This window comes from Sturnira hondurensis, unplaced genomic scaffold (genome assembly GCF_014824575.4).
Source record: "Sturnira hondurensis isolate 20B ecotype Veracruz unplaced genomic scaffold, ASM1482457v3 Scaffold0000780, whole genome shotgun sequence".
Taxonomy (NCBI): Eukaryota; Metazoa; Chordata; class Mammalia; order Chiroptera; family Phyllostomidae; genus Sturnira; species Sturnira hondurensis.
In genome coordinates, this window is record NW_028073411.1 from 17584281 (window position 1) to 17610224 (window position 25944).

A 25944-nucleotide genomic window follows, 5' to 3' on the forward strand; every position below is an offset into this window, starting at 1 on the left:
TCCAAAGCACATGCCCCAGAGCCAATTCTGAGCAAAAATGTGTCCAGAACAGCCGTCTCTCCTCAGAGCACTGTGCCCTCTGGGTTCAGAGCCAACGTGCTGTGGCCCGGCCTGCGCGGGCCCGAGGCCGCCCTCCCTGTGTGGCCGGTCCCCCGTACCTGCCCTCAGCCCCGCTTGGCGCCCATCATGGGCGACCCCAGGTTCCTGCCGCCTGCCCTTCCCTACCTGCAGCCCCTACCCATCAGCACCGCCCTGAGACCTCTGTAGCCCCACCCGAAAGGAAGTTAGGCGACGTGCAAGCGCACACGCCAGCCGCTGTGGCATGTCCCCAGGAGTCTGTGTGTTGCAGAGGGCAGCAAGGCCTCTGTCCGAAGCCCCCACCCCGCCCCTGCTGCCCAGAGCGGGGCACCACAGACGCAGCGTTTGCGGAGTGTAGGAGGCCGTTCTGCCTGGCGTGGGCCCAGCTCCCAGTGGAAAGCGCGGTCTGGCACGCAGGACCCACGCCCATGGACAGGTTCTCCAGTGGGGACTCAGGCCTGCACTGTACGAAGACCACTATGAGACTGGCTTTTGCTAAAACTCCCCCACCCTGAATTGAGGCAGAAAGTGCCTACTGTAACTTCCTAAAGTCTGTGCTAAACTAAACCTCCCCAGTGTGGAGAATAACCAGTTCAACCACTTTTGCCCTTGTCTGCAACATCCTTCTCTTTGAAGTAATTAGGATCATTCTTTCCTTTGTATTTTGTAAAAGGTAACCACCTAAAGCAAACCTGCACATAGTAAATGAGGCCCCTCCTCAATGTAATGTGCTCCTCAAAGCAATAAAAGTCTGTCAAAGCAAGGGCTGGGGCACTCTCCTCTTGAGAGAGTGGCCGTGCCGTCCCCTTTCTTCCACAGGACTCAGTAGTCCATGTGAATTTATCTCGTCTCATCCATGACACCGTAGACCCGACAGAGAAAGCCAAATGACATGGGGTCCTCAGTGCCCAAGGGCAGGCAGCCGGCCCCTAAGGGGCGCGGCCATCCACGTGGCCACTCGGGGGCTTGTCCGCACACAGGTCATCTTGCAGAAAATGTTCCTCATCTGTCACTCAAACCAAGAAAGGCTCCAAATATGAAAAACGAACCTCTGTAGAAACCCTGCATTTGCTGGTATGTATCTGTACCTCTCTGGCAGGGGCGGGGGCGTTATGAACAAATGGCTTTTCGATAAGGGCAGTGCAGTTTCGAAGCCAGAGCCACGGCCAGGCCGCAGTGGGCAGGCCCTTGCAGGCAGCGAGGAAGGAGAGGGCCCTGCTGAGCATGGCTGCGCTGAGAGGTTTGGAAACTTAAAGGAAGTAGAAGAAAATGCTAACAAGCAAGCGGACAGAAAAAAGTCCCTGCAAAGAACTGAGGCGGCCCAGCTTGGACCCCCATACCACGAGGCCGGTCTCGTGTTTTGTCTTGTCTCCCACTGCCAGGGGGCTGCTGGAAAACCGCCACCGCCCAGCGCCTGCCGGCACAGAGCAGGCTGGCTCCCACGGAGGACTGCTTGGCGGTGGCCACCGAGTGTTGACACGGCCGAAGAAGCAGCTTCCCTTTTTGCAAAATCAACTCCACTTTCTGAACTGCACACATCGCAACTGCTCCAGAAGGTGAGCGGGAGATGCCAGGCCACACCATTGTCATGCTGTGTGGCCCAGCCTGCAGCTACTGTGCCCCTGTCCCCAAGAGTCATACACGGGGCCCGGCTCCAGGCACCGAGAACACAGCCTAACCACCAGCATGGCCTTTGGCAGCCCCGCCCGGGGCAGCCTGTGGGCATCAAGCTTCCATACCAAAGGGCCCGCCGGACCCCTGTCCCCTGCTGAGGATGTGCAGAAATGAGCCACCTCACTACTGTCGCCTCATAACACAAGGGATGGGGGGGTCCTGAGGGATGCGTCTGTCACCACAAAGGAGGCCCAGAGAGGTACAGGACCACTTCGGGGTGAAACAGCCAGGAAGCGGGGTGAGAGCAGAGCCGGGGGCAGCCGGCCCCACGGCCCAGGATACCAGCAGCCTCAGCTACTCTTGGCACCAACCCTGACCGTCCCACGGAGTCACCACTTTGGGGACAGGACTCGCTTCGGCACAGCCAGTCACCTCCTCAGCTGAGGCCAGGGCGGCAGAGGACCTGCTCAGTGGCTCAGGGGTGGTGGGGAGGGGGCAGAGGCCCAGGTCCCGCACTGCACTGGGAGTTCCGGTGCCAGTCGGACCTCAAATCCCCGCCCTCCAGAGCCCCGACACTGGACCACAAGTCCCGGCGGAGCCAGGGCGGTGCCCGGTCCCACAGGGCCTGGTACGCAGCCGGGGCGCAACGAGCACTTACTGAGCGAGTCGGCTCTAACCAAGGAGACCACCGAGCTTAGAACGGAGACCAGATCACCCGAGTGCTTTTCCGAAAAGAGGTAACGTGGGTCCGGTCCGAAAGCAAAACCACACCAGCTGTGTCAGCACGGAGGGTGGGACAAACACCGGGCGGCCCAGTACTCCTCTCTGCTTTCTCCGTGCAGGGCTCCCACAGTGCCGTCTCTAACTTCCTTTGCAACGATTGTGTTAGAGCACATTGTGACAGCTGTCCCATCAGCGTGTTTTAAAAAACTTTCAAAATGGGTGAATTTTTGTGTGCCCATTTTAACACTGAGGATGGAAGAAAACATTTTTCGTACATTGTGCACTATTATTTCAAGAAAGGTAAAAAGGCAACTGAAATGCAAGAAAAGATTTGTGCAGGGTGTGGGGAAGGTGCTGTGACTGATCGAGCGTGTCACAAGCGGTCTGTGGAGTTCCTTGGTCCTGCTGACATTCTGGCCAAACGGCCCTTTGCTGTGGGGCTGTGTCCTACGTTGGAGGGTGTCCAGCAGCAGCACCCCGGCCTCTGCCCACGAGAAGCCATGAGTGGGACACAGCTGACGTACTCGACATTTCCAAACCGGTAAAATCATGGGTTAAGAGAGAAAACGTGTCTTCACGCGAAACCCACGGCAGACTCCCCCAGCCTGCCCACTGGCCGCTGCCCGGGCGTCAGGGTCTTCGAGACTCTGGCCGGAGGTCAGGCGGCGGCACCCTGAAGGCTGGGACCACAGGGACAAGGAGGAGCTACTTCACGTCAGAAGCCAGACAAGAGGCTGGTGGTGCTGGGACCTAGACATCAGTGCCAGAGGGGTGACAAGGGTGGGTGGCCAGGAGAGCCGGGGGCCCTGCAAACTGCACTCGGGCTGCGACAGGAAGGACAGCCTGGCGGGGAAACGTGTCACCCGAGCAAGGGGCAGGAAGCTGACAAGGAGCAGGATCCCCGACACATGCACCCCCTGAAGCAGAGCCTGCTGGGGACCCAGCTGGCCGGGGGGGGAGGGGACACAGGCGCCAGTGTCCCACAGCCACGCACCACAGGGGTTGAGAGACGATGGCTGAGTGACTGGTATAACTTGTTAAATCTTGTCACGGCAAAACCACACAGCAGGAAGAATTCAAAGTCCGGCATCAAAAATACTTCATAACCAGCAAATTCAAACGTACATCTGGACCAGCTGGGGGAGGAGCACGTACGGAGTGGAGGAAGGGCCCAGCACGCCGCCGACGTGGGGAGGGAAGGCAACGCGGAGACCACGCTGCGATTCAGAAAGGGAAGGACGAGTATCGAGGGAAGGACATCTGAGTTGGGATGGAAAGTCAGGGAACACTTATTTATTCAACAAACATCCAGGCAGCCAGCTGAGACAAACCCTCTGAACAGCAGAGACAAGGCACTCGACTTCCAAACCGACGAGGCAGGTAATGGCGCGGCTCGAAAACCAAAAAGCCTGAACACAGGCGTCGACCTTGGGGAAGCAGGAGGAGCAGCCTCACACACCCGGACTCACACACAGTGCGCGGCGCTGTCGCGGAGCCGAGACAGCGCGCCAGGGACCCCACAGGCACGCCCGGGCCGACTCTGCCGACTTAGTCTGGTCTCTCGTGTGCGCCCATCAGAAGAACGTTAATGTGGGTTAGGGAAACAGCTACCTGCTACTTACAGTGACGCCCCTAGACCACGGGAAATAGAAAGTTTAAACAAAAGGATATAAGATGCTGAGTCAGAAAGGGCCTACGTTGTTTTGCTTCAGTTGGCGGTGTGACAGGTGCTCCACCGTGGGGGCAGGTGAGAAAAAGAAGGCCGGCAAAACGGACTCCCCCGTCACAGGGCTGTCCCGGGAAGAGACTCGGGCGGGGAAACGCCACCATCGATTTCATGCTGTCTGAGCCCAGGAGAACCTCACCACAGAACCAGACGGAGACAAGGAGAGTGCGGAGAACCACAGACAGACTCCCTCATGGGCACAGACGGAAAACTTCTCCACCACCAGCAGCCCAGACCCACTAGAGCAGCAACGATGGCCCTAAGCAGGTCTGTCTCGAGAACCAAGTGCGGCACATCTACCCCGTTAGCTGTCACGGGGAGGAGTCCAGTTGATCATCTCAATGAACGCAAAATAATCAGAAAAGTCAAAGACACTGAAATAGAGAACAGGCTGACAGTGACCAGAAGGAAGAGGGGAGGGAATTTCACGGGAAATAGGGGAGGGATTTAGAGAAACAAATATAAAGGATACATGGACAACAACTGAGAAGGGGGGAAATGGGGGGGAGAGCACGGGGGGGGGATGGGATGGGAGTAAGAAAACAGTACTTGAAAAATAATCAAATAAATTAAAAAAAAAAGAAAAGTCAAAACATCCAACCCACATCCAGGATGACAAGTATTAATGAGCAGAAACAACCCTGTCGAGACAGCTGGACAGAAAAGCGACAGATGGACTGTGTCCTATAAAAGTCAGCATTTATAGTGTTTAAGCAGGTACAGTTTATAAGTTCAACAAAATGGACAAGGGACCTAGGAATAAATCTAATTAAAGACTCTAAGAATAAACTTAAGATGTTCATAAGGTAGTTATAAAAGGTAGCTATAAAATTTTACTCAAAGAAAATGAAGAGGCAAACAAATGGCGAGAGAGACCGCTTTCCTGGACAGGCAGGCTCCGAGCCCTAAACACAGCCACCCACTGGCGGCCTGGAGATCACAGCGCAGCTGCAGCTGGGTGTCCAGCGAATTTCGGGAGGACTTACAGACCCTGCAAACCGTCTGTGCAAGGCCAGGCTCGGTGTTTGGCAAGGCGACCCGCTGAGGCAAAGGCCTCATGAAGCTACAAGGTCAAACAGTCACGCGTGCTGCAGGTACTGACTGAACGGGGACTGAGACACACCCCCCACGCACACACAAGTGCACAGCCCAGTACTGAGGGGTTGTCCTGGGCCCCGAGAGGGGATCCAACACGTGGTCATCCACATGAAAAAAACTAAGTAGTCAATCGCCTTGTTGCATTCAGACATCAACTCCAAAGACCGTGCGGGCCGTGCGGGGAGAGAGGAAGGCCCCCCACTGACCCTGCGGCTGCAGTGCCTGAGCTGCACTGAAGTCACACAGCCCGAGAGGGCAGGCTGGCCAGCTGGACGGCTTTCAGTTCAGAACCGCGACCCCTCCAGACGCGGGAAGCAGGCAAGAAGCCCACCAGCCAAGACCTGGGAAGACACACCCACACACACCAGCCCCCAGCGACGGGCCCTGGGAGGTCTCTGTGGTTCCTGCACATCATGGAGAAGGAACAGACAGACAGACAGCCCAGCAGACAGATGGCCCTCAGCAAGAGGGAAGCCAAACCCTGTACCCAAGGGAGCGCCTACCCAAGCTACTACTGCCAGAGGCCGTTTTGCCCCCACGAGGCTGCCCACAGCTGAGAAGCCAGAGGACGTGGAGCTCTGGTGAGGACGCCAGCAGGGGGACCGCCAGGGAGGCTGCATCGTGTGTCCGAGGGTCTGCAGGGTGAGGGAGCCCTGACCTCACTTCACTGGGACATGTGGACGATCCTGGAACCAGCAGTTAAATGATGGCGGAAACTGCAGCAAAGGCCCCTCCTGGGGCGTCCCAGTTCCAGGGCTGGGAGCAGAGGACACCAGCTGTGAGGGGCGTGGCTCCCACTCCTGAGACAACTGCCCCTGGCGCAGAGGAACAAGGGCAACCCCGGGCTCCCCCTCAGTCTCCAAGGAAACCTCTCACAGGCACAGGGCTGCACCCCCTCAAGAGCGGGAGGGGCCGCGGCATCGGAGCTCAAAGACGCCTGTCTGCGGGCCACGCCTGCTGGTGTGGTGCAGACTCTGACGTGGCTCTCATGCGGCCCAGCGTGAGGACAGGGTGTGGGGAGGCCGGCTTGGTCGTCGTCAGGGAATAATGAGCCTGTCCCGCTTCTGAGACCTGGAGTCCACTGTCAGCACAAACACGTACCTGCCCGTGAAGGCTGCCCGGCCCTTCCGCTCAACGAACCCTGCCCAGCCTGGCCAGTGCCCTCAGGGCAGAACCCGGGAAATCCCTCCCCACGCACACCTAGAGCCATGCGTGTGTGTGCATGTGTACGTGTGTGAAATGTCACACTGCTGAAATGGGCGAACTGCAGCTACAGATAAGGTCGTGTAAAAACCGACAAAAAAGTAACACGTGATTAAAAGCCACAGGCAGAAGCCAGGTTGTAACTGCTCAGCACACTGTCAGGGGTGCAGACACACCCACGCTCTGGTGGACACAGTGCCACTTGGCTCTGGATTGTCTCAGTTTCCCTGCAAGTGACACAAAACCAAGAAAGAGCAATGCTGGGGGCAGCTTTGCGTCCCCAACCCTTTGCTCAAATGTCCTCCACGTCAGCGTCCCTCCTCCCGGTCCAGCTTCTCCAGGAAGCCTGGCACCGCCTTCAGGTGGTGGGGGCGGTGGCGGGAGGTGCTTCTCCACTCGGCTCCCCCGGCCCCTCAGCAGCTCTGGTGGCGCTGAGCCCCCAGGGGGAGCTCGGCACCTGCTATCAAAAGAGCAGGCCCCAGCGTGCCCCCCACCAGGGAGTGTCTATGCTGCAGACCAGGCACCCCCAGCCTCGGCTGCTGCTATTCCCCGTCCCCGTGACTGGGCGGCAGTGACGCCGTGTGGCCGCCATGGGCACTGTCTGCACAGGGTCGTGATTGGGGCCACTCCCCTCACAGGGGCCTCTGGGCGTTCGGATGCGTTCACAGTCTGTTTCAGAACTTCCTGTCACTGTACCGGAGGGACGACGAGATCCCGTGCGGAAGCCAGTGCCCTCCGGCCCCGGAAAGGGGAGCCGTGCCCCCGCTGGCATCATGGCCTCCCCTGCCAGGCCTCACTGCCGTACTAGGTCTCTCCGGGAAGGCGCTGCCTTCTGCCCGCTAACAGCGCCTCTCGCCCGCTTCTCTGCTCTGGGCACATGCAGGACCGGGACCAGACCAGGCGCCTCTCGGTTCCCCGGCCAGTGCTACCTGCACTGAGTGGCGTGGCCAGGGCTCACCCCTTCCCTTTCCCACGGCCCCTTCCTCTCCTCCTGTCCAAGCACGTCCTCCGTGCCTTCCCGGCCTGTCCTCTGCGTGCTGGACAGCCCCCAGCCAGCTCAGGCCAGGAGGGACACCATGAGACCGGCCTCAAGGCCTCCAGAAACCTCTGCGCTCCAGCTGGGGCGGCTGTGGGATGACGCTAGGCCAGCATCGAGGGGCTGTGTGGCGAAGCGAACCGGTGAGTTTCGAGAGGTTGTAGCGGGGGCCCCGAAAGGGGTTGTTGATGCGCACGAGCGTTGCCAGTGAAACAGAATGAAGGGACCCAGCCGACGGTGCACCGCAGCCCCGCCCGGGCTCGACGGGAGGCCACGGGCACCGCGCGCTAGGCAACGCTGCCCTGTCCTCTCCCGCGCCAGGGACACAGCTGCTCCGTGAGGAGCGCTTCATTCTTCTGTTAGAGGCGCTAACACCGGCCAATGCCATCCCTCTCAGCACATTTTTGTTCAGGGTGAAAAAATATTAAAAAGGCACCCAAGACCCCCACAAATGGTCAGCCGACCTCAGAGAAAAGAAAAAAGACGCCTCTCCTGCTGAGGGCACTGGAACCGGGACGCCCACGCGCAGGAGAGCGAGTCTGCACACCGGCTGCACACCCTTCCCAGAAAACCGACTCAACGTGGGCCTCGGCCTACTCGTCAAGTAAGAAATCAGGGATCCTAGAAGGCAACAGGACAAACCCAGACGCCTGTGGGCCTGGCGAAGCCGGGTTTTCTTCGTGAGGGAAACAGTGCCAGGAGCGACACCACGAGGGAGCCCCGCCCTGGTGCGAACAGGCTCCACGCTTCAGCAAGGCTCTCACCTAAGCAGGGCACGCACCTCGGCCCCTGGGGTGAAGACGAAGGCCCGAGACGCAGCGGACTTCCAGGGGGCCGGAGGGGCAGGACCATCTGGCACCAGCAACAGGAAAGGGCAGGAAGGACGGGGAGACCCTCACCCGGGCTGAGAGAAGTCCCCATCCCTTCCTCCACTACCCGTCCCACCAGACAACCTGTCCGGGACCCCAAGGGCAGCAGAGCCAGAGCCTGCTGGGGACGAGACCACTTGAGAGCCAAGAGGGCCCCAGGCAAGACGGAACCTGCAGCTCACGAGCACCCTGCGACCCGATGACAGCCACTCCAGGGGAGGCCGGGACCGGGGACCAGGCAGCTGGCGCACGGTTGTTGCACCCACCGGTCACCGATTCGGCCACCAGACCGAGCCACCTGCTGAGCCCCTCCCAGCAGGCTCACCTTTTTGTCCTCCTTGGTCTTTCTGACATTCCGATGGGGACCGAAAATGGTTTGCATCCCGAACGCCTTCCGGGACCAGTCCCTCTTCTGGGCGTGCGGCGGCGGCGGCTGCGCCGAGCTGCCCTCCACCCTGTAGCGGTCTGCGGGGATCTTGCTCATGGGGGGGGGCAGCGTGCTGCAGTTGATGCTGGACCACCCGTCGGTAGAGTCCGTGTAGGACTCCTGGTCGCTGGCGTGTCCACACTGCCACTCCTGCAGGACGTGGACCGGAAGCCACCGCTGGCCGAATCCCCCACTGGGGCCCACGGCACTTCTCTTGGGGGGAGGGGCCGAGCTCCGCAAGGGGGCCGGGGGAATCCCCACGTGAGAAGCGAGCCCGGGGTGCTTACCGAGGTCCCAGCACCTGTCCACCTGCGGGACAGCCTCCAGCGGGGGCCCGGCCTCAGCCTCGTGGCAAAAGGCCCCGTTCCAGGGGGCGCCCCAAGGCTGGGGGCCCCTCCCGCCCGCCCCCTCCCAGGTGCTGCTGCCGGGACCGTGCCTGCCAGAGCCGGTGCCCAGGTCGACCACAAGCACCCGGCTGCTTCGCTCTTCTTGGTTGAAATTCCCAATGCCGCTGTCGCTGTTGCTGCTGGTGCTGGTGTTCTGGTGCGCGTCGGCGTCCCCGTCTGCGAAGGCCCGGGCCCGCACACCCTCGATCAGCTCGCCCATGTCCCTGTATAGCACGGAGATGAACTGCAGGACGGGCAGGGAGGACGCCGGGAACTCCAGACAGCCGCTGGTGTCGGGGTCAGCCGTGCACTCGAAGCCAAACCGCCGGGCGACGCCTTGGTGGACCTTGTGACTGAACAGGTCCGGGTCCACCATGAACACGTGGCAGGACGTCCGCAAGGTGCCCTCGTCCTCCTGCACCAGGCTGCCGTCGTCACCGCTCTGCATGGTCACCAGCCCAAAGAACCTCCTGTCGTCCGGGCACACGGCACTGAAGGCCAGCTTCTCGGCGGGGTACTCGGCCAGCACGGCGGCCTTGTCGGTGCACAGCCGCACCCCGTCATGCATGATCTGCATGGTGACCAGGGAGTGGATCTTCTGCTCAGCCCGCAAGCGCCGCAGGCAGCCGCGGATGGCCTGGAAGCTGTCGGACTCCAGACTGCAGCTCGTGGAGGGGAGCTCGATGGAGCCCAGGTAGCCGACCACCATGGCGACGTTTAAAATACTTGCATCCAGTCCAAAGTCTTCGTGGTTCTCTGGCCCCACACTGAAAACCGGATCGTCACTGAGAGCTTTTGAAGTTTCCTCCTTGGGAGGCAGGCTGGGGTGCGGGTTACTCGCACGTTCGTGTCCGAGGTCAAGCCGCGCAGCAGCCGACTCTGAGAGGGACCGCGGTTTGGATTTCGGGGGCTCGGCGCCGCCCGTGCGGAGGCGGGGGTTTTCGAAGATCATGCTGAAAATGCCGCCCGACTGCACGTCCGCCACCACCCTCTCCGCTCGGTTTATGCCCAAAGCCTTGGAGTCGAGGCGGGCCTTCCGCCAGCCCCGCCCTTCGCAGAAGCCCGCCTCCTCGTCACTGGAGCCACACTCCCGGGGGCTGCGGCCCTCGCCCACCACCATGCGCAGGACCCCGGAGCACTTCCCAACCAGCTTGACCACGTCCTCGTGGGACGCCTTCCTCACGCTGATGTCGTTGACGGCGAGGATCTGGTCCCCAGCGCGGAGGCCCACCAGGTCGGCAGGGCTCCCCCTCATGACAGCGCTGAGCACGCATGGCGCCTGGCCGGAGAGGGTGAACCCGTACCCTGCTCTGCCCCTGGCAACCTCCACGCTCCTCAGGCGAGGGGGCACCGTCCCCTGTGGCGGGCGCTCTGCGGAGTCCCCCGCTCTGTGCATCTCGACGTGCCTCCGAGGCTAGCAGCATAGCCCTCACTCCTGGGTCCGCGGCTCCGAGAGTGCGTGACGCGGCCGTGGTGTTCCTGGAAACAAGGCCCTAAGGGAGAAAACCAAACAGCTCATCACTAAAGAGGCCAGCTCTCCACAGCTCACTGGTATTACACCCGTCACGGGAGCTATCAGTCACCGTGTAAACGTCAGCATGGAGGAGGGGCAGTAAACTGAGAGTCAGGCTGAGGGTTTCCTTCCAGAGTAGGAAACACTTCCCAGGATGGACCCCTCCTGCGAGGCTGCCCCGAAGGACTCCCCAGAATCCACTTCCTGGAGCTGCCCCACCTCCCGATCTGGACAGAAAGAGAAGGAACCTGAAGACCCTCACCCTCTGGGTGGCCCGAGGTCCAGCAGCCCTGCAGACCCGATGTGTCTGCGGGACGCCTGAACCAGGGGCAGAGTCGGACTGGGAAGCAGGGCTGGCACAGGCTGGGGAGAGACAGCTCCTGGTCGGCCTGTACTTGATCAGAAACCCCCAGAAAAGTTTCCCAAGGAAGGCGTCAGTTAACGCCATATGGGGAAGACTTGTCTGAAACGCCTTAGTCCAGGCTACAGAGGCCGCTGGCCCAACAGAAAACCGCCGAAAGGAGCGCAGGAGCCCACTCGTCACCCGGGGCAACAGCTTCAGAACCACGAGGAGGACGGCCATCAGTACAACCAGCCTGCACCAGGGCCCCCGGTGGGGCGACGCCTCACCTCACTTGGGCGACTCGGGGGCCGTGCACATGGCCTTCTCCCAGCCTCGATCTATGAGTGACAGGACACAGGGCAAAACCAGTGCAGGGGGAGGGGCATGGGGTGCAGAGACAGGCTCAGCATCCGGAACCCTCTCCCAGGGCCGCACGGGACACGCTCAGTCCCCACGCACCTCACTGTGGCAGCACGTGGGGTGTGCCCACCAGGGAGGCCCCTTGGGACTCAGGGCCAGGGCTCTCACGGGGGCCGGTCCCGCAGGCCCTGGCCTGGCTCACCCCAAACGCCATGCCCCCGGAGGAGGGGGTGTCAGCACAGACCACACTGCCCGCACAGACAGGTGGCGTGGGGGACCCTCCCGACACCCAGGGTTCCGGACACCAACTGAGAGCAGTGAGAACACTCTTCTGAACAATAGCCTTTCAAGTTCACTTTAAAAAGCAACACAGGCCCTGGCTGGTGTGGCTCAGTGGGTTGGGCATCATTCCACAAACCAAAAGGTCCCCGGTTCAAATCCCAGTCAGGGCGCATGCCTGGGTTTCCGGCTAGGTCCCCAGTATGAGGGGTGGGAGAAGCAATGATCAATGCTTCTCTCCCTCTCTTTTCCCCTCCCTCCCTCCCCCTCTCTCTAAAAACTAAAAGAATTTAAAAATCAATACAGTAAGTGATTATGTTGTGAAAATCGAAATATATAGAAAATGTGTTTTAGGGTCTTCTCACTGACCCTGCTTCAGGGTGTGGTGGGTTGACAAATGTCCCCCCACCACATATCGGGAACTGTGGGTGTCACCTCTCATGACCAGAGAGATCTCGAAGCTGTGCTGGGTGAAGGGTCCTGAGATGGGAGGCCCCCCTGACTCCCAGGTGGCCCTGTGGCACCACAGGGTCCTTGTCAGGGGGAGGCAGGGGGCCAGGGTCGCAGAGAAGGCCCTGCAAGGAGGGTGGCCGAGGCGAGAGCGATGTGGACAGAGAAGGGGGCGGCAGTGCCCTCAGAAGCTGAAAAGGGGAGGAAGGGGGCGCCCCCCTGCTGCATGCCCTGCCCCAGGGAAGCAGCCTGCCAGCACCTGACTGTAGCCAGTGAGACTGACTTTGGACTCGGAGCCCCAGAAAGCCAGAGAGAGTAAGTTTGTGTTGCTTTAAGCCACTGAGTTGATAACCATTTGTGTGGTTCGCAGGCCCGCGCTCAATCCACTGAGCTGAGTTTATAACCATTTGTTGCAGCAGGAACCTCTTGCCAGGCAGCCACCCCGTTGGTGGGTGACAGTGTGTGCATGAAACCATCGACGTGAAAATGCTGCGGGCCACCAAGGACAACAGCCACCCAAGGGGCACCACTCCCTGGCAATGCCGCACCACCTGCGTCTGCACACCTGCTGCTTGCTCGTGAGGCCAGGACGGCACCTCCCCCTGGGGCTTGCAGGGCACAGCACACCCAGCAGGTGCCCCCAGTGGCAGTGGCCCCCACCCCCGTAGCAGGGCCTCTTGTCTGCGCCCCTTCTCCCTTCAGGCTCCTTTTCTCTGTGAACGTTAATATCCTCCCCTAGGTACTGGCGGTTGACCCCAAGCTCTCCCCCCTCCCTTCCCCGTGCAACTGGAGCCACTCCAAGGCCTGGTCTCACACCCCACGCCCGCCAGCTGGTGGGCACCTCACACCCAACAGTGCAAACACACTCTCTTCCCCCGAGCTGCCCCCGCTCAGTGCCCCGCGGCTGCCCCCACGGACGCACAGCCCGAGCCGAGGCCCCGGCAGCACCCAAGTGGCTCCAGGACCCACGGAGATGCAACGGGGCTCAGCCTCAGGACATGTACAAACACGGGACAACTGCGCATGTGGGGTGTGGGGAAGGCACAACACAGGGCCAGGGACGGAGTCACTGGCAGCAGCCACGGTGCGGCAGAAGGACCAGGACGCGGGAAGGCGCGCTGTGGAAAAGCTGGGAGACTGAGGGTCAGCCGGGAGCTGCCCAGCGGAGGAGTGCAGAGTGGAGGGGAAGAGAGCAGGGCGGCGGACTCGGTGAGAAAGTCCCTGCTGGCCTGTCCCGACGTCGCCCCCAAGGGCAGTCCCCCCAGGGGTGCAGAGTACATCGGGGGCCGCAGATCACGTGTAAAACACACAGTCTCTTTGGAGAACCTAAGAGGCCTGAAACTGCGGCCAGACCGTAGCATTTGGTGGGATATTTGGACTTCTGTGACTTAAAGGAAGAAAAGGCAGGGAAAGGAGGACAGAGAAAGACACTGGAAGAAACGGCAGAGGGACCCTGCAGCCACCAAAACAAAGGGAAGACTCCCCAGCTCCCCCCTGCACCCCAGGGGACACAAGCTGTGTGCTCAGGCCCCAAAAGACAGAGAACATTTCATTTCATTACAAGTCACGAGTTACGCTGAGTCTCAGGGAGTGGTTCACAACCAGACTGCTTTCCCACGAGCAGTTGGCTGCCACAGCCCCAGGGACACAGCCCTGGCTGTGCATGAAGGGGGGGGGGATGGGTGAGTGGGTGGGGGGGTGGTGGGTGTGCGGATGGATGGATGGATGGGTGGGGGGTGGGGGGGTGGGGGGGTGGTGGATGGTGGTGGGTGGCTACACAGACACTAAATTCAGTAGTGGTGATCAACCTTTGTCCAATAACATCTGTTTGACTAGTTGGCCCAAAAGTGGACGGGCCATTCCCCAGAGCTACAGAGAGACAAGGCCCTTTAAATGCCAAGGGCCCGCCAAGGGCTAGAGTGCTGAGCCGGGAAAGTTTCCCCAGAGGGAGGATAAACCACATACAAAGGGAGAGGATTTGGCAGCAGATACCGGAGGTCAGCAGGGCCCCGCGGGCGAGGCTCTGCGGCTCCCGTGAGCTTGAAGACGGACAGACAGGCAGACACACGAGCGGTGCGAAGGCAGCAGGCAGCGGGCCTGGGCTGGTATTCCGGCTGGGTCACCCCACCGGCCTGAGCGAGCCTGCAGACTGGCCACGCCCCCCAGACACAGCTGGAATATGGAGGCCATGCATGACTGAGCCTCTGTGAGCTCTGGCCTGGGACTCAGCCTGAAAGCAGGAGTGACCGGGGGAAGCAGTGTGTGGGGGCCCCCCTTCAGCATGATGGCTGACCTCTGGCAAGAAAGGGCTGAAGGGAAGAGGCGTCTCGCAGCCGGGTCTGACCCCCCGTGACTGCTGTCTGCTGTGGGGGTGAACTGGGGACCCCCGGCAGGGAGCGAGCCCCACTCCTGGGATCCTATTTCCTCTTCTGCAGAGCCCCCAGCCAGGGCCGGCAGCCCGACTGCCCCCTAATCGGGCAGGAGGCGCAGAGGCCCCACCCCCCAGGTGCCCAGACACACCCCGGTCCATGAGGGGCGGACCTGAGGCTCACTGCATGTCTCAGGAAGGAAAGAGGCACCGAGACTGTTTGGACGGACAAGGCCAGCGACTGGTGGGCAAGCACACGCCCCACAGTCGTCCGTGAGCAGCACAGTCCAGAGAGCCCCCACGCACAAACCCAATCCCCCTGAAGGGGTCTGGATCACAAGGGACCTGGCACCCCGGCTCAGCCTCCCATGCGGCCCCTCTGCTCGCCCGCACCCGCCCTCCTCTCAGGCCCCACAGCTCCTGCCAGCCTCCCCACCGCTCGGAGCAACCCCACCATCGCGTTCCCTCGACTTCAGTCTGACCTGAGGCAATTTGCAGGCCCTGCCTCCCGTACTGGGGACGAGGGGGCTGCAGGACAGGACCCAGCTAATAAAAGTGACTCCCTGTCCTGGCTGGCGTGACTCGGTGGATTGAGCACGAGCCTGCGGACCAAAGGGCCGCAGTTCAGTTCCCAGTCAGGGCACATGCCTGGGTTGCAGGCCAGTTCCCAGCATTGGGCTGGGGGCGCACAAGAAGCAACCATACATTGATATTTCCCTCCCTCTCTCGTTCCCTTCCTCTCTAAAGATAAATAAATAAAATCTTTAAAAAAAAAAAAAGCAACTCCCTGCTCGGCCACAGCCTCACAAGCCAAGCGTGCTAAGGACCACCCTGTACAGAGAGGGGACGCAGGCTCGGCACCCTTCCCCACCTGACGCCTCCTGCCTGGACACCAGCCTCCCCTCGAGTTTCCGCTGACAAAGGGTGCTAGCCTGGCTCTCGGAGAGTCGGTCTCACTTCTTCGGTGGCTCCGTCCCCCAGATCTGCCCCGCAACCTGTCAGGAAGCAGGTTAGTGGCCACCGCAAGGAGGAGCGTGCCTGCCACTGAACAGCGCACAATGGGCTGCACGGGACAACGTGCTGGACAGAGGTTCCTGGGTGACATTTTGTGAATGTTTTTATGCAGGGTTTTTTATGTCAATTGGGGGGGTTTTACCACTCCAAGTCCCCCCAAAACCGAAGGCCAAGCAGCAGGGGTACATGTCCAAGGCCCAACCCTCTGCCTTCCAGGTCGAGTTCACGGCAAAGCGGCCACACAGCGATTAGGGACAGAGACTCGGATTTACTTAAACAGAAAGGGGCTCTTGGAATCAGGAGACACAGCGTCTTAGTGACCGGGGAGAGGAGCCAGGAGTAAGGGGGACGGGGAACTACAGACTGGAGACTTTAAGGGTGTTTCGTTTCTTTGGCACATCGGAAATCTGTATACACAGTGATTACTCACAGTCTAATAGTTAAAAGGAAATGGAATTCCAAAAATAATAAAAAGTTAAGGAAACACAGTTATGCTAAGGTCATACATGCCCCACCTCCCAACCTAGGCCACAGGAAGGCAGCGCCCAAGCCCTCAGAACAGGGTCCCTGGGCGTTTCATTGCGGGTTCCTGGCATCCCTCCCGCCTACGGAGGGTCTCGTACCAAGCAGCGTCGCTCACTCAGTGTTTTTGTCAGTGTGTGGAGAAGAAAGACGAGATCTAGCAGAAAAGATTCTACTTTAAATTACCCAGGTCCATTTTACTGGTTCGAAACCATTGATATACAGCTGACCCTGGAACAGTGCGGGGCTCAGGGGCACCGAAAACCCACTTAGGACTTTTGACTGCCCCCACACTTAATTACAGTCCCTCAGTGTCTCTGGGGAGTCGGTTCCAGGGACCCACCACCACTCACGCCGACACCGAAATCCAAGGATGCGCAAGCCCGAGTACAAAACCGCACGGAAGTCTGCGCAGTCGGCGCCCCACCCTCCGCCCTCCACCACGTATCCAAAGCACTGCTTCAGTCTGCAGCTGGCCGGTCCGAGGATTCAAACCTCGGGGCGCTGTGGCCGACCAGGCAGTGGCCGAAACAGCCCACGTGTGAGCGGGCCTGCCCCGTCCGACCCGCACTGCCCAAGGGTCAGCTGTGGTACATGTGGATTCTCACTGTCTGTAATGTCACGTGTACATCAAGCAAAATCCATGGCATAATTAAGAGGAACAGATGTGCGGGAGCCCTCGTCTGAAATAAAAACGGAAGACCTCAGGTGCTAAAAAAAGTACATCCTATTAACACTGGCTGGGTTTGCGCCACGTGCCGAGGGCAGCGCTGACGCCTCAGCTGGAGAGGACAGAACCAGGCGTGCTCCGCGTCTGCAACGGCCGTCTCCAACCAACCATACATGCACACGCGTGTACACACACAGTCCTGCCACTCTTTCCCACCATGCCCGGTCACTCTCCAGTGTGCTGGGCTTCACAGAGACACCGAGGCAGCAGTATTTTTCATTCACATCGCATTAAGAACACTTTCTACGCACGGAGGACTTTAAGAAAGGCCTCGATTAAGGAAGGAAGCAGCTCGGCAGAAGGAAGGCAGCGGAGTGCAGGTGGGGGATGGCGGCGATGGCAGCAGACAGGGGCCGGGAGGCCGGGTGGGGGAGAGGCCGCAGGGCCCCGCCATCAGGGCTCCGGTGCAGGCCAGCGGTCCAGCTCTCTGCCTCCTCTCCCTGGTGCCCACCTGCCCTCCTAAACCGGCCCCGCCTTCCTCCTCCTCACTCAACATCACCTGCCCACCCCCAAGGCACTTCTCGAGGGACCCAGCCTGCCCCCAGCCTGCCCTCTGAGCCCTCCTCACCAGGCCCCAGCTCGAGCTTAGCGTCCACCTCAGGCAGGTCTGTCCTCATGGCCCCGTGATCTTCCTGGCCGTTCATTCGTCCACTCATTTGCTCATTCAATGACTGTGGAGGGGCTGCTATAGTAGCACCAGGCAGGCAATTACGAAAAGGTGACTAGTGACGGCCCTGACCCCTGGGCCCTGACCCAAGGGGACACGACACTCAGCAGGCCAGCATCACCACACTCGGAAGGTCCAGGGGACACATGGGAAGGCCCACAGGCCGACTCCATCGAGAAAGCACTCAAGCACTCTTCCCTGAACATACCCTCCCCTTCCTCGGCTGCCCCTAGGCTCAACTTGGACCCTCTTCCTCCCCGAGACCCCCAGTAACTCTCCCAACCCTCACCCACCCCCCGCCACCCTGCAGGGCACTGGGCTGTGTGCTCTTGCAGGCTCGCAGTTCACTCGTCGGCCCAGCAACATCACTGTGCAGCCTTCTGCAGCCCTGAGGCAGCGCCATGGGCACACCCGGTGTGGACGCGCCTGGCCTCTGGTGCACACACTGAGGACATCTGTGCACTGTGGGGCACACGCAGGCGTTGGGACGAGGTCTGAGAGTGGCCGTGCATCTGCGACGAAGAACTGGCACCAGGCTGTCATAAGAAGCAGGGAAGGCTAGCAGCTGGAGCCACCTGGCAGAGGCTCAGACACTCGAGGCCGTGGCCATGAACTCCAGAATCCTAATTGTGTGGAAGCACCACACAGACCAGAACCTCAGACAGGGCCAGGAGCCCTCCCCAGCTCCCCCACCCCGCCTCAGCTCCCCCACCCCGCCTCAGCTCCCCCTAACTAGGACGGAGCCCAGGGAGTCCAAACAGCAGGGCCGACCGACCCCCTAGCCCCGAGCTCTGGGCGCCAGCCTGGCAATGACGGCATTTCGGTAAAAGTGCACAAGAGCTTTCAGGACCCAGAGGAGGTGGAAGGGCGGGCGGCCATTTCTGATGCCAGAAGCAAATTCTAGTTCAAAAATCTTAAAAATGCTGAAGGTTAAACAGTATCAGCGTTCCCTTCCCGTTACTGACGTTCCGTTTTTTTCTCTACTTAACATTTGTCTGTTTTTAAACCTGGATGAAACAGGACTAAACAGCCTTGCCAGGCTTAGCAAGTTCAAATGCAGGACACCTAAACTTGAATTTCAGATGGAAGACAAATAGCTTTCTAGTCCCAAACATTGCATAGCACTGTGTTACCTGGTAACCCTGTGACGGGACAGGCGAGGCTGTGTGTCCTGCCCGGCCCTGCGTGCTGGTACTCCTTGCGTGCTGACCCAGCACCCAGGCTCCTCCTGGTCACAGCCTGGCTGGTCCCATTGTCCCACCGGGACAGCCACCCCCTGCCCCTCCCCCCAGCCCTCACAGCCGCTTCCCTGGGCAAAGTTGCCAGTGGCAAGCCAAGGACAAGAGGGGGCAGGCCAAGCCCTATGTCGATGTGCCCTGCCCGACCATCCCCCTGCCTCACCCCCAAATGCCCAGGAGAGACAGGCTTCCTACCTGATCCCCCACAACTACGAATGGGGTCTCACCCTGTGTGATTCACACCACAAAAGTGGCGCGTGCCGGCCTGTCCTCCATCTACTTTCACTGGGGCTAAAGGGAACGGCTCTGCTCTCACGCCTCTTGGCCACCCGCAGGGAGACAAGAAACCCGCGCAGGCACGACGTCCTGGGCACGTGAGCCCCAGGCCTACACACCGGGGGCCGGGAGCAGACCCCCTTCAAAGCAAGGGAGGAAGGGTGGCCAGGAGGCCCAGCTCTGCCTCTTGACCCCACATGGCTCCTCCCCTCCCAGGTCCAAACGTGGGTACAGTGGGCTGAATGGTGGCCCCAAAGACATCAGGGCCCAATCCCCAGAACCTGGAAATGTGACCTTATTTGGAAAGGGTCTCTGCAGAGGGGCTCAGAGGTTCTGAGATGGGGAGGAGACCCTGGATTACCCAGATGGGCCTACATGTAATCCCAGTGTGCTTACCAGAAGGAGGCAGAGGGCAGGTCAGACGCAGGGGAGAGGCCCCGTGAGGACAGGGCACAGTTGGAGCAATGCGGCCACAAGCCCAGGGCTGCCGGCAGCCTCGGGAGCTGCGAGAGGCAGAGAGGATCCTCCCCCAGGGCGTCCAGAAGCACACCCTCTCCACCCCTGGATTTGGAGTCCGGCCTCCGGAACTGGGAGGGGTCAAATTCCCACTGTGTGTGGCGCCTGGTTACCACAGCCCCAGGAAACCAATACAAGGGCTCCTCCTCCCGGGGCCCCACTGCCCCACCTGTCAGTGAGGAAGCTGACTGGCTGCTAAATGCTTAGCTCCACGAACCGTCCTTTCGGGCAGGACTCCAGGTAACAAGGGGCTCTGGTAAGTGGGGCAGTCTGGGCACCCCACTCTGCCGGAGTGTCACCCGGGACAACGTACCCTGGGCTCAGCTCTGCGGGACGGCGCTCAGGAGGGGTCGAGGAGCCCACGCCCTGGCACAGGGCGGCTCAGTACACACGTGCAAGGGGGCTCAGTACACACGTGCTGGACACGAAGGCCTGAGCCACCCACCCGGGCACAAACCCACCAGTGCCCCGCAGATGGTCACTGCGGACACCCAGTGTGTCAGACACAGTCCCCACCACTGTACCTGGGTCTGAGGACCCTGACAGAAAAGATGCCTATGTAAGGGCTCCTGGTAGCTTAACCGGGCTTAAATTAAAACAAAAAGAAAGAGCCCTGGCTGGTGTAGTTTGTAGGCCAGAGCGCTGGCCTACAAACCAGAGTATCAGGGTTCAATTCCCAGTCAGGGCACATGCCTGGGTTGTGGGCCAGTTCCCGGCCCAGGACACACGAGAGGCAACCATACATTGATGTTTCTCTCCCTCTCCTTCCCTTCCCCTCTAAAGATAAATAAATAGTCTTAAAAAAAAAAGTACAAACCAAATGATGAAATTAAAAAAAAAAAAAAAAAGCCTAGCAGCACCCGCCCCCCCTGCCCCGCCACAACCCCGGGCCCCATCCAGGCAGAGGTACATAGCTTCACCCAATCAGTGTAACTGTATTCTGACCAATCAGGACAGTGCCTTATGGACCAATCAAACTTCAAGGATCCCAGCCCCAGTTGCACGAGGAGAGGCCAATCAGGGACCAGGGGCGGAGACTTCTGTCTAGAAGGCGGCTCCCCTCTGACTGGGAGGGTGGGCTTTCCCTCCCTTCTGAGGACTGTGTTTCCCGGACTGTTGCCCTGGGGGCACTGGGTCTGCGCACAGACGGCTGACCACCCTAGTGGGCCCTCACCACAGCCTTGTTGTCCACTCCGTTTTTCAGACAGGCGCTGCAGCGCAAGGGTGAGGTGGAGAACACGCTGCCGACAGGATTCCAACCAGGAAAAAAGTATCAAGACCAGCTCTTTGCAGGTCCTGGGGAGCTCTGAAGAACAGGCAGAAACTGGGAGTCACCCCCTAAGAGAGGAGGGTTGCAACGGATGAGACGGTGAGAGGTGTGTGTGCACAGGAGACTGGAGCAAGGGCAGAAAGCCGCAGTCCCCTCAGCTCTGAGCCGGAGAATGCAGCTTGGTCATGGCTGGGTACCTGGGAAGAGGGGGACATCGCAACCCCTCAGAAGGGAGGTAGCTGGAGCCCTGAAGTCCACTCATGCACCAAGCCCGGTCCTTGGCCAGTCCCTGAACTGTCAGTGCACAAGGAGAGTCCAAGAAGCAGAAGGAGGCAGCTGATGGGCCAAGTGCACCAAGTGGAGAATGCAGTAGAGATTTCTGTTCCAGTTCAGATGAAGAAACTTCCAGAACAAAAATCAACACTCTACACAAAAAAGAATTCACTGCAATGGACCATCCACGATGTCCAGTCCACAAATATTACTAGATGTTCAAAGACACAAGAAGGTAGGACTCCCAGTAAAGAAAAAAAGAAATCAATAGAAATGGACCCTGAGATAAATCGGGGCTTGAAACAAGCAAATAAGAAATTTAAAGCAGTTAATCTAGTGCGATCCCGGAGTAAATGGAAAACATAGTCACAATTACAAATGGCATAGCTCAGCAGAGAAATAGAAACTGTAAGAAAGCAGGGGGAAATTGGGGAAATTATGGAGTGTCTACTTCTGAACCCAGACTCTGGTTTCCATCAGATAGCCAAAGGGGCCAGTGGCCTCCAACCCCCCAAAATAAAGAACAAGTCATCTACCAGACTGAACGCCCAAGCCAGGTGTATCTGCTCTCCTGGGACACTCTCCCAGGACAGCCCCAGCCTCCCGTCCAGCGCAGAGCCCTTCTGCGCAGAGGCGGCAGCAGCAGCCCCTGGGACAGACACTGCCCGGCGGACCAGGGAGGGCGTATGGGATGGGAAAGACCTCAGACCCTTCCGAACTAAAGGCAGGAGCACTGTGGCAGGCCAAAGGGTGGTCCTCAAAGACGTCAGGTCCAGGTCCCTGGAGCTGTGACTGTCACTTTATAGGGAACAGGCAGGTGTGACTAACTTAAGGATCCTAACACAGGGGAGGATCCGTGGGCCCTGAACGAAATCATAAGTGTCCTTATGTGAGGGAAGACAGCGGAGGCAGGGAATGGAATGGAAGGCAGAAGAAGGCAGGAGGGGACCATGGAAGCAGGGGCGGGTGGGCACTGGGGTGTGAGGCCATGGGCCAAGGACTGAGGACATCCTCCAGAAGCTGAGAAGGGACAGGAGCCGACGCTCCCTGGAGCCCTCCGAGGTTCCGATGAGGTTTCAGCCTGGCAAGGCCCGTTTTGGACTCCTGGCCTCCGCAACTATTTGGGAACACGTTTCTGTGTTCCAGCCGGAAGCTGGTGGTGATCTGTGTCAGCAGCCACAGGAAAGTCACGTGGTGCTAATTGGACAGTAGAGTGGCACAGGAACGCCGCCCAGTTCCAAGGAAATGAAAACGCTCTAGCTCACTGCTCTGTGCTTCCCACACGGCATGGCCACAGCAGCTACCATGTTCTCCTCCATCCGGACTCCCTCGGGGCCCGTTCAAGTCAAAAGACAGTGAAATCAAACACACACACGCTGTCACCTTCTGCCGCGGGGGCGCAGGCTGTGGGCACAGAGCCCAGCTTCCTCTCGGCCTCCATCCTGAAACTTGAGCCGCCCTACCTCCCGAAGAAGTCGCATTCCCCTCCTGGGACAGGGCCACGTCTTCGGTCCTCACCGGCCCGAGCTGCTCCTCTGCCTGGCTGCCGCCCCTTCCTCCCAGACGCCCTCCTTCTGACAAGGGAAAGAGGAGGCCTGCCCTTGACCCTGGGCACGTGAGCTGCCAGCCCCTCTTGTGCACCGTACAGGCTGGCCCAGTGCCTCCCTCCTCACCTCCAGCCCGGACACTGCCACCCTGCCCCCTCCAGCCCTCTCCATGGCCCGAGGCCACAGCCTTCCTCACCCTTCTCTCTGCAGACCACCCTGCGACCTCCAGCCAGCAGCATCCCTTGTCCCCCGTCACCCGTGCCTGCAGGTGGGCGCCTCAGCAGTGGGCCACCCCATCCAATGAGCACACCTAAGGCCAAAGTACCATGCCGGGCACGACACGCCCATTACCTTCAGTTACAAAAGCCCAGGGCAGGGCGAGGAGGCATTTTTATGACACCTCACACAATGACGATGACCATGTTTCTACAGTAAAGCGCTCTCTCCCACTCGCCACCCTCTCCGCCACTGCCCATTCTGAGCCTCAGACCCCTCGTGCAGCCCGTGGGACTCTTCCTGCTCTCACCCAGCCTCTCCAGACCCCACCCCACCTCTCCCTCCGCACCCAGACCATCCCAGGGGGCTGTCCCAGAGTCCTCCCACGGGGCAGGGAGCCAGCCGCCCCCTTCCATGCAGACCTCACTGACCCTGTCCTGTAGGCCCTGTGCCTGACCAGTGTTCAACATTGCCGCAGGCTGTGACTGCACAGGTACCTGACTCGGGCCATGCTCCAGGCTGGTGCACCATGGCTACCCATTGCCAACCCCACCCCACAACTCTGGGGCTGCTCTGTCCACACCCCACAACTTTGGGGTCACTGTCTACACCCCACAACTCTTGGGCTGCTCTATTCACCTCCGACAACCCCCGAAGTACAGGAGATCTGGGACCAGAGGTGATGAGCGCTGAGTTGGGTCTTTGGAGACGCCTCTGCCCAAACAATGCGGCGCCTGTTAGGTCCCACAGGAAACCGGGACCCCTCAGGCAGAGAGCCGGGCGGTGGGCGGAGTCCCGCCCCGAAAGCCGCCTGGCCCGACCCTGGCTCCCTCCGTCCAGTGCCGCCCAGGACTGCGCCGGCCTCGCAGCGACCCAGACCCGAGCCCACGACAAGTCCTCTGACTTGGGCAGGGAACAAAAGGAGGGTGGCCGGCGGCCGTGTTCGGGAGGGGGTCCCCGAGAAGCCCTGAGCGGCCCTGAGCAGCAGAACCGACCGGCTGGCTGCCCCTGCAGCCTTCAGCCGCGCTGGGCGGGGCCGGGCCCTCGGAGGGCGCGAGCACGCGCCCGGAGAAGAAAGAAAGCGGAGGCGGGGCGGCCCTGCCCCCGGCCCGCAACCTACCGGCCACTCGCTCCGCCGGCCGCGTCCGCGCCTCCTGCGCGCCCAACGGTTCACTCAGCCGCCCTCGCCGCCCGGAGCAAGGGGCGGGGCCAGGGCAGGGGCGAGGCCCGGGCCTGTAGAGCCGGGCTTGCGGGGTCGGCGGGTTGGGGCAGAGGGGGCGTGGTCGGGTTTGGGCGTGGCCTCCAACGAGACGGGGCGTGGCGTCCACAGGCAGGGGCGTTACTCAGGAGGAGGCTGCGCAACGGCAACTCTGAGTGGGTCGGAGCTTCTAGGGGGAGGGGAAACAGGACCCGCGGGCAGGCCGCTAGGGGCGGGGCGCGTAGAGAACAGAGGTAGGAAGGAGCGGAGGCGGGGCCTTGATACGGGAAACGGGGGCTTCTGCGGGGACGGATCCGGAGTGGCGGGCCTACTAGGCCTGGGGCGGGACTTCCGCTGTCCGTGCTTTGGCAGCGGATCCCGGTACCCCCGGGTAGTCCTGAGCTCCCGGCCTTGGTCCCCTCCCGGCCACCGCCCCGGCCCCTCCAGTGTCCCGGCCTGGCCTGCCCCTGCCCGCCCCATCTTCCGATTGTTTTCCGCTGACTTTGATGCTTTTCCAGATCGCATTCCACGGGAATCCTTTTAAAGGAGAGCGGCCAGCCTCCCGCAGGTGGGAGAGGTCGGCCGGCGGCGGCGGAGCCCAGCACGACCCCGGGAGAGCCCGAGGGCCTGCTTCCCCTCCCAGCGCCTGACAGGCACCTCTGCCCCTGAGTCCTGCCTGGGTTAGCTGTCCGCCTCTCATTGTCTTCTTCCTCCATAGTCACTATTTATTTGGAAATTCCGCACAGTGGCCTTCCAGAGTACTTTCAGGAAACGGGCCACCGGGCATTTACCGTAAAATCTAGATGTGGGCTAAAAGCAAGTCCGGGACTCCTGGCCAGTTGGGCCTTGGCGGCTTCCAGCTATGCAGCCAGCACCCCAATCCCGCTGGCGCATCCTGGACTGAAGCTATCACACTCCAGCCCCGCCACGGACTGGAGCAATCAGAACCGAGTTATGCTTCATGGGCCGTCCAGTGTTCCCCAAACGACAGCCGCCTGGAATGTCGTCAGTATGCATCTTCCCCTGTATTCGTGAATAAAATTCCTCGACCGGAACTGGCATTAGTAGATGCGCGCTTTCTCAGAGGACAGAAAATGGTGACTCTGAGGCTCAGGGGCCATTGTCTCTACAACAGCGCTGTCATGGACTGAATGTCGTGACCCCCCAAACCTGGAAGCCTAACCTCTGGTATGGTGGTGTAAGGGATGAGGCCTCTGGGGGTCACTAAGTCATAAGGGTGGAGCCCCCTTGAATGGGATTAGTGCCCTTATAAAAGAGACCCTAGAGAGCACCCTGGTTCCTTCCACCATGTGAGGTGATGGTGAGAAGTCAGGAGTCCGTGAACCAGGAAATGGGCTCTCAGCAGACCCCAACTCCGCTGGCGACACCCAGCCTCCACAACCCAGAGGGAGGAGTCTCCGCTGTTTCTAAGCACCCCGCCCACCCTGTTCGGTGCTTTTGTTACAGCCACAGGACAGATGGAGACGAGCACCTAAGACCACCCTCACTGTGCAGGGTGGGTGGGGCCGGCAGTCACAGACATCATCACACACCCGCCTCCTGGAATTCTGGCTTCTCCAGCCTTGTCCCAGCCACCTGCCACCTGCATAGCTGGGGACTGCACTCTCACCCCCTTCTTGCTTCCCCCATGCTGCGTCCTCTGTGCCTGCCTCCTTCCCGCTCCTCCCTCACTCCTGCCCTCTTTCCCCTTTAAACTCATTGTCACTGCCTGCCCACTCTCCAAACTGTGCTCCCTGGGGACTTGGTGCAGCCCCTCTCCTGTCTTCTTTCTCTTCTGAGTGCATCACCTGCTTTGTATGACCTCAAGGGTACCACCTCCTCTCGCCCTTCCCCCCTCCCCGCTCCCTCCCTCCCCAGGCCCTTACAGCAGCTCTTCCTCACGAGGTCCGTGGCTGTCACTGCAGGTCCCAGGAGGAAACACATGGCAGTCTCAGATGGGGAAACTCAAGAGGACTCTAGGGAAGCCTGACTCCGCAGGGAGCC

General features: G+C 60.3%; 1 protein-coding gene across 3 annotated transcripts in view; it reads right to left on the reverse strand.

Annotated features, from left to right (window-relative positions):
* Positions 1-23998, reverse strand: part of RGS12 (regulator of G protein signaling 12) — an 82155-nt gene extending 58157 nt beyond the window's left edge. For all 3 annotated transcript variants that reach the window (XM_037046586.1, XM_037046595.1, XM_037046603.1), the window contains exons 1-2: positions 23863-23998; positions 8673-10653 (exon numbers count right to left, since the gene is read on the reverse strand). In XM_037046586.1, coding sequence (XP_036902481.1) covers positions 8673-10556 — 1884 coding nt within the window. In that variant the 5' untranslated portion in view covers positions 10557-10653; positions 23863-23998. The remainder of the gene's footprint in view (positions 1-8672; positions 10654-23862) is intronic.
* Positions 23999-25944: the final 1946 nt, after the last annotated feature.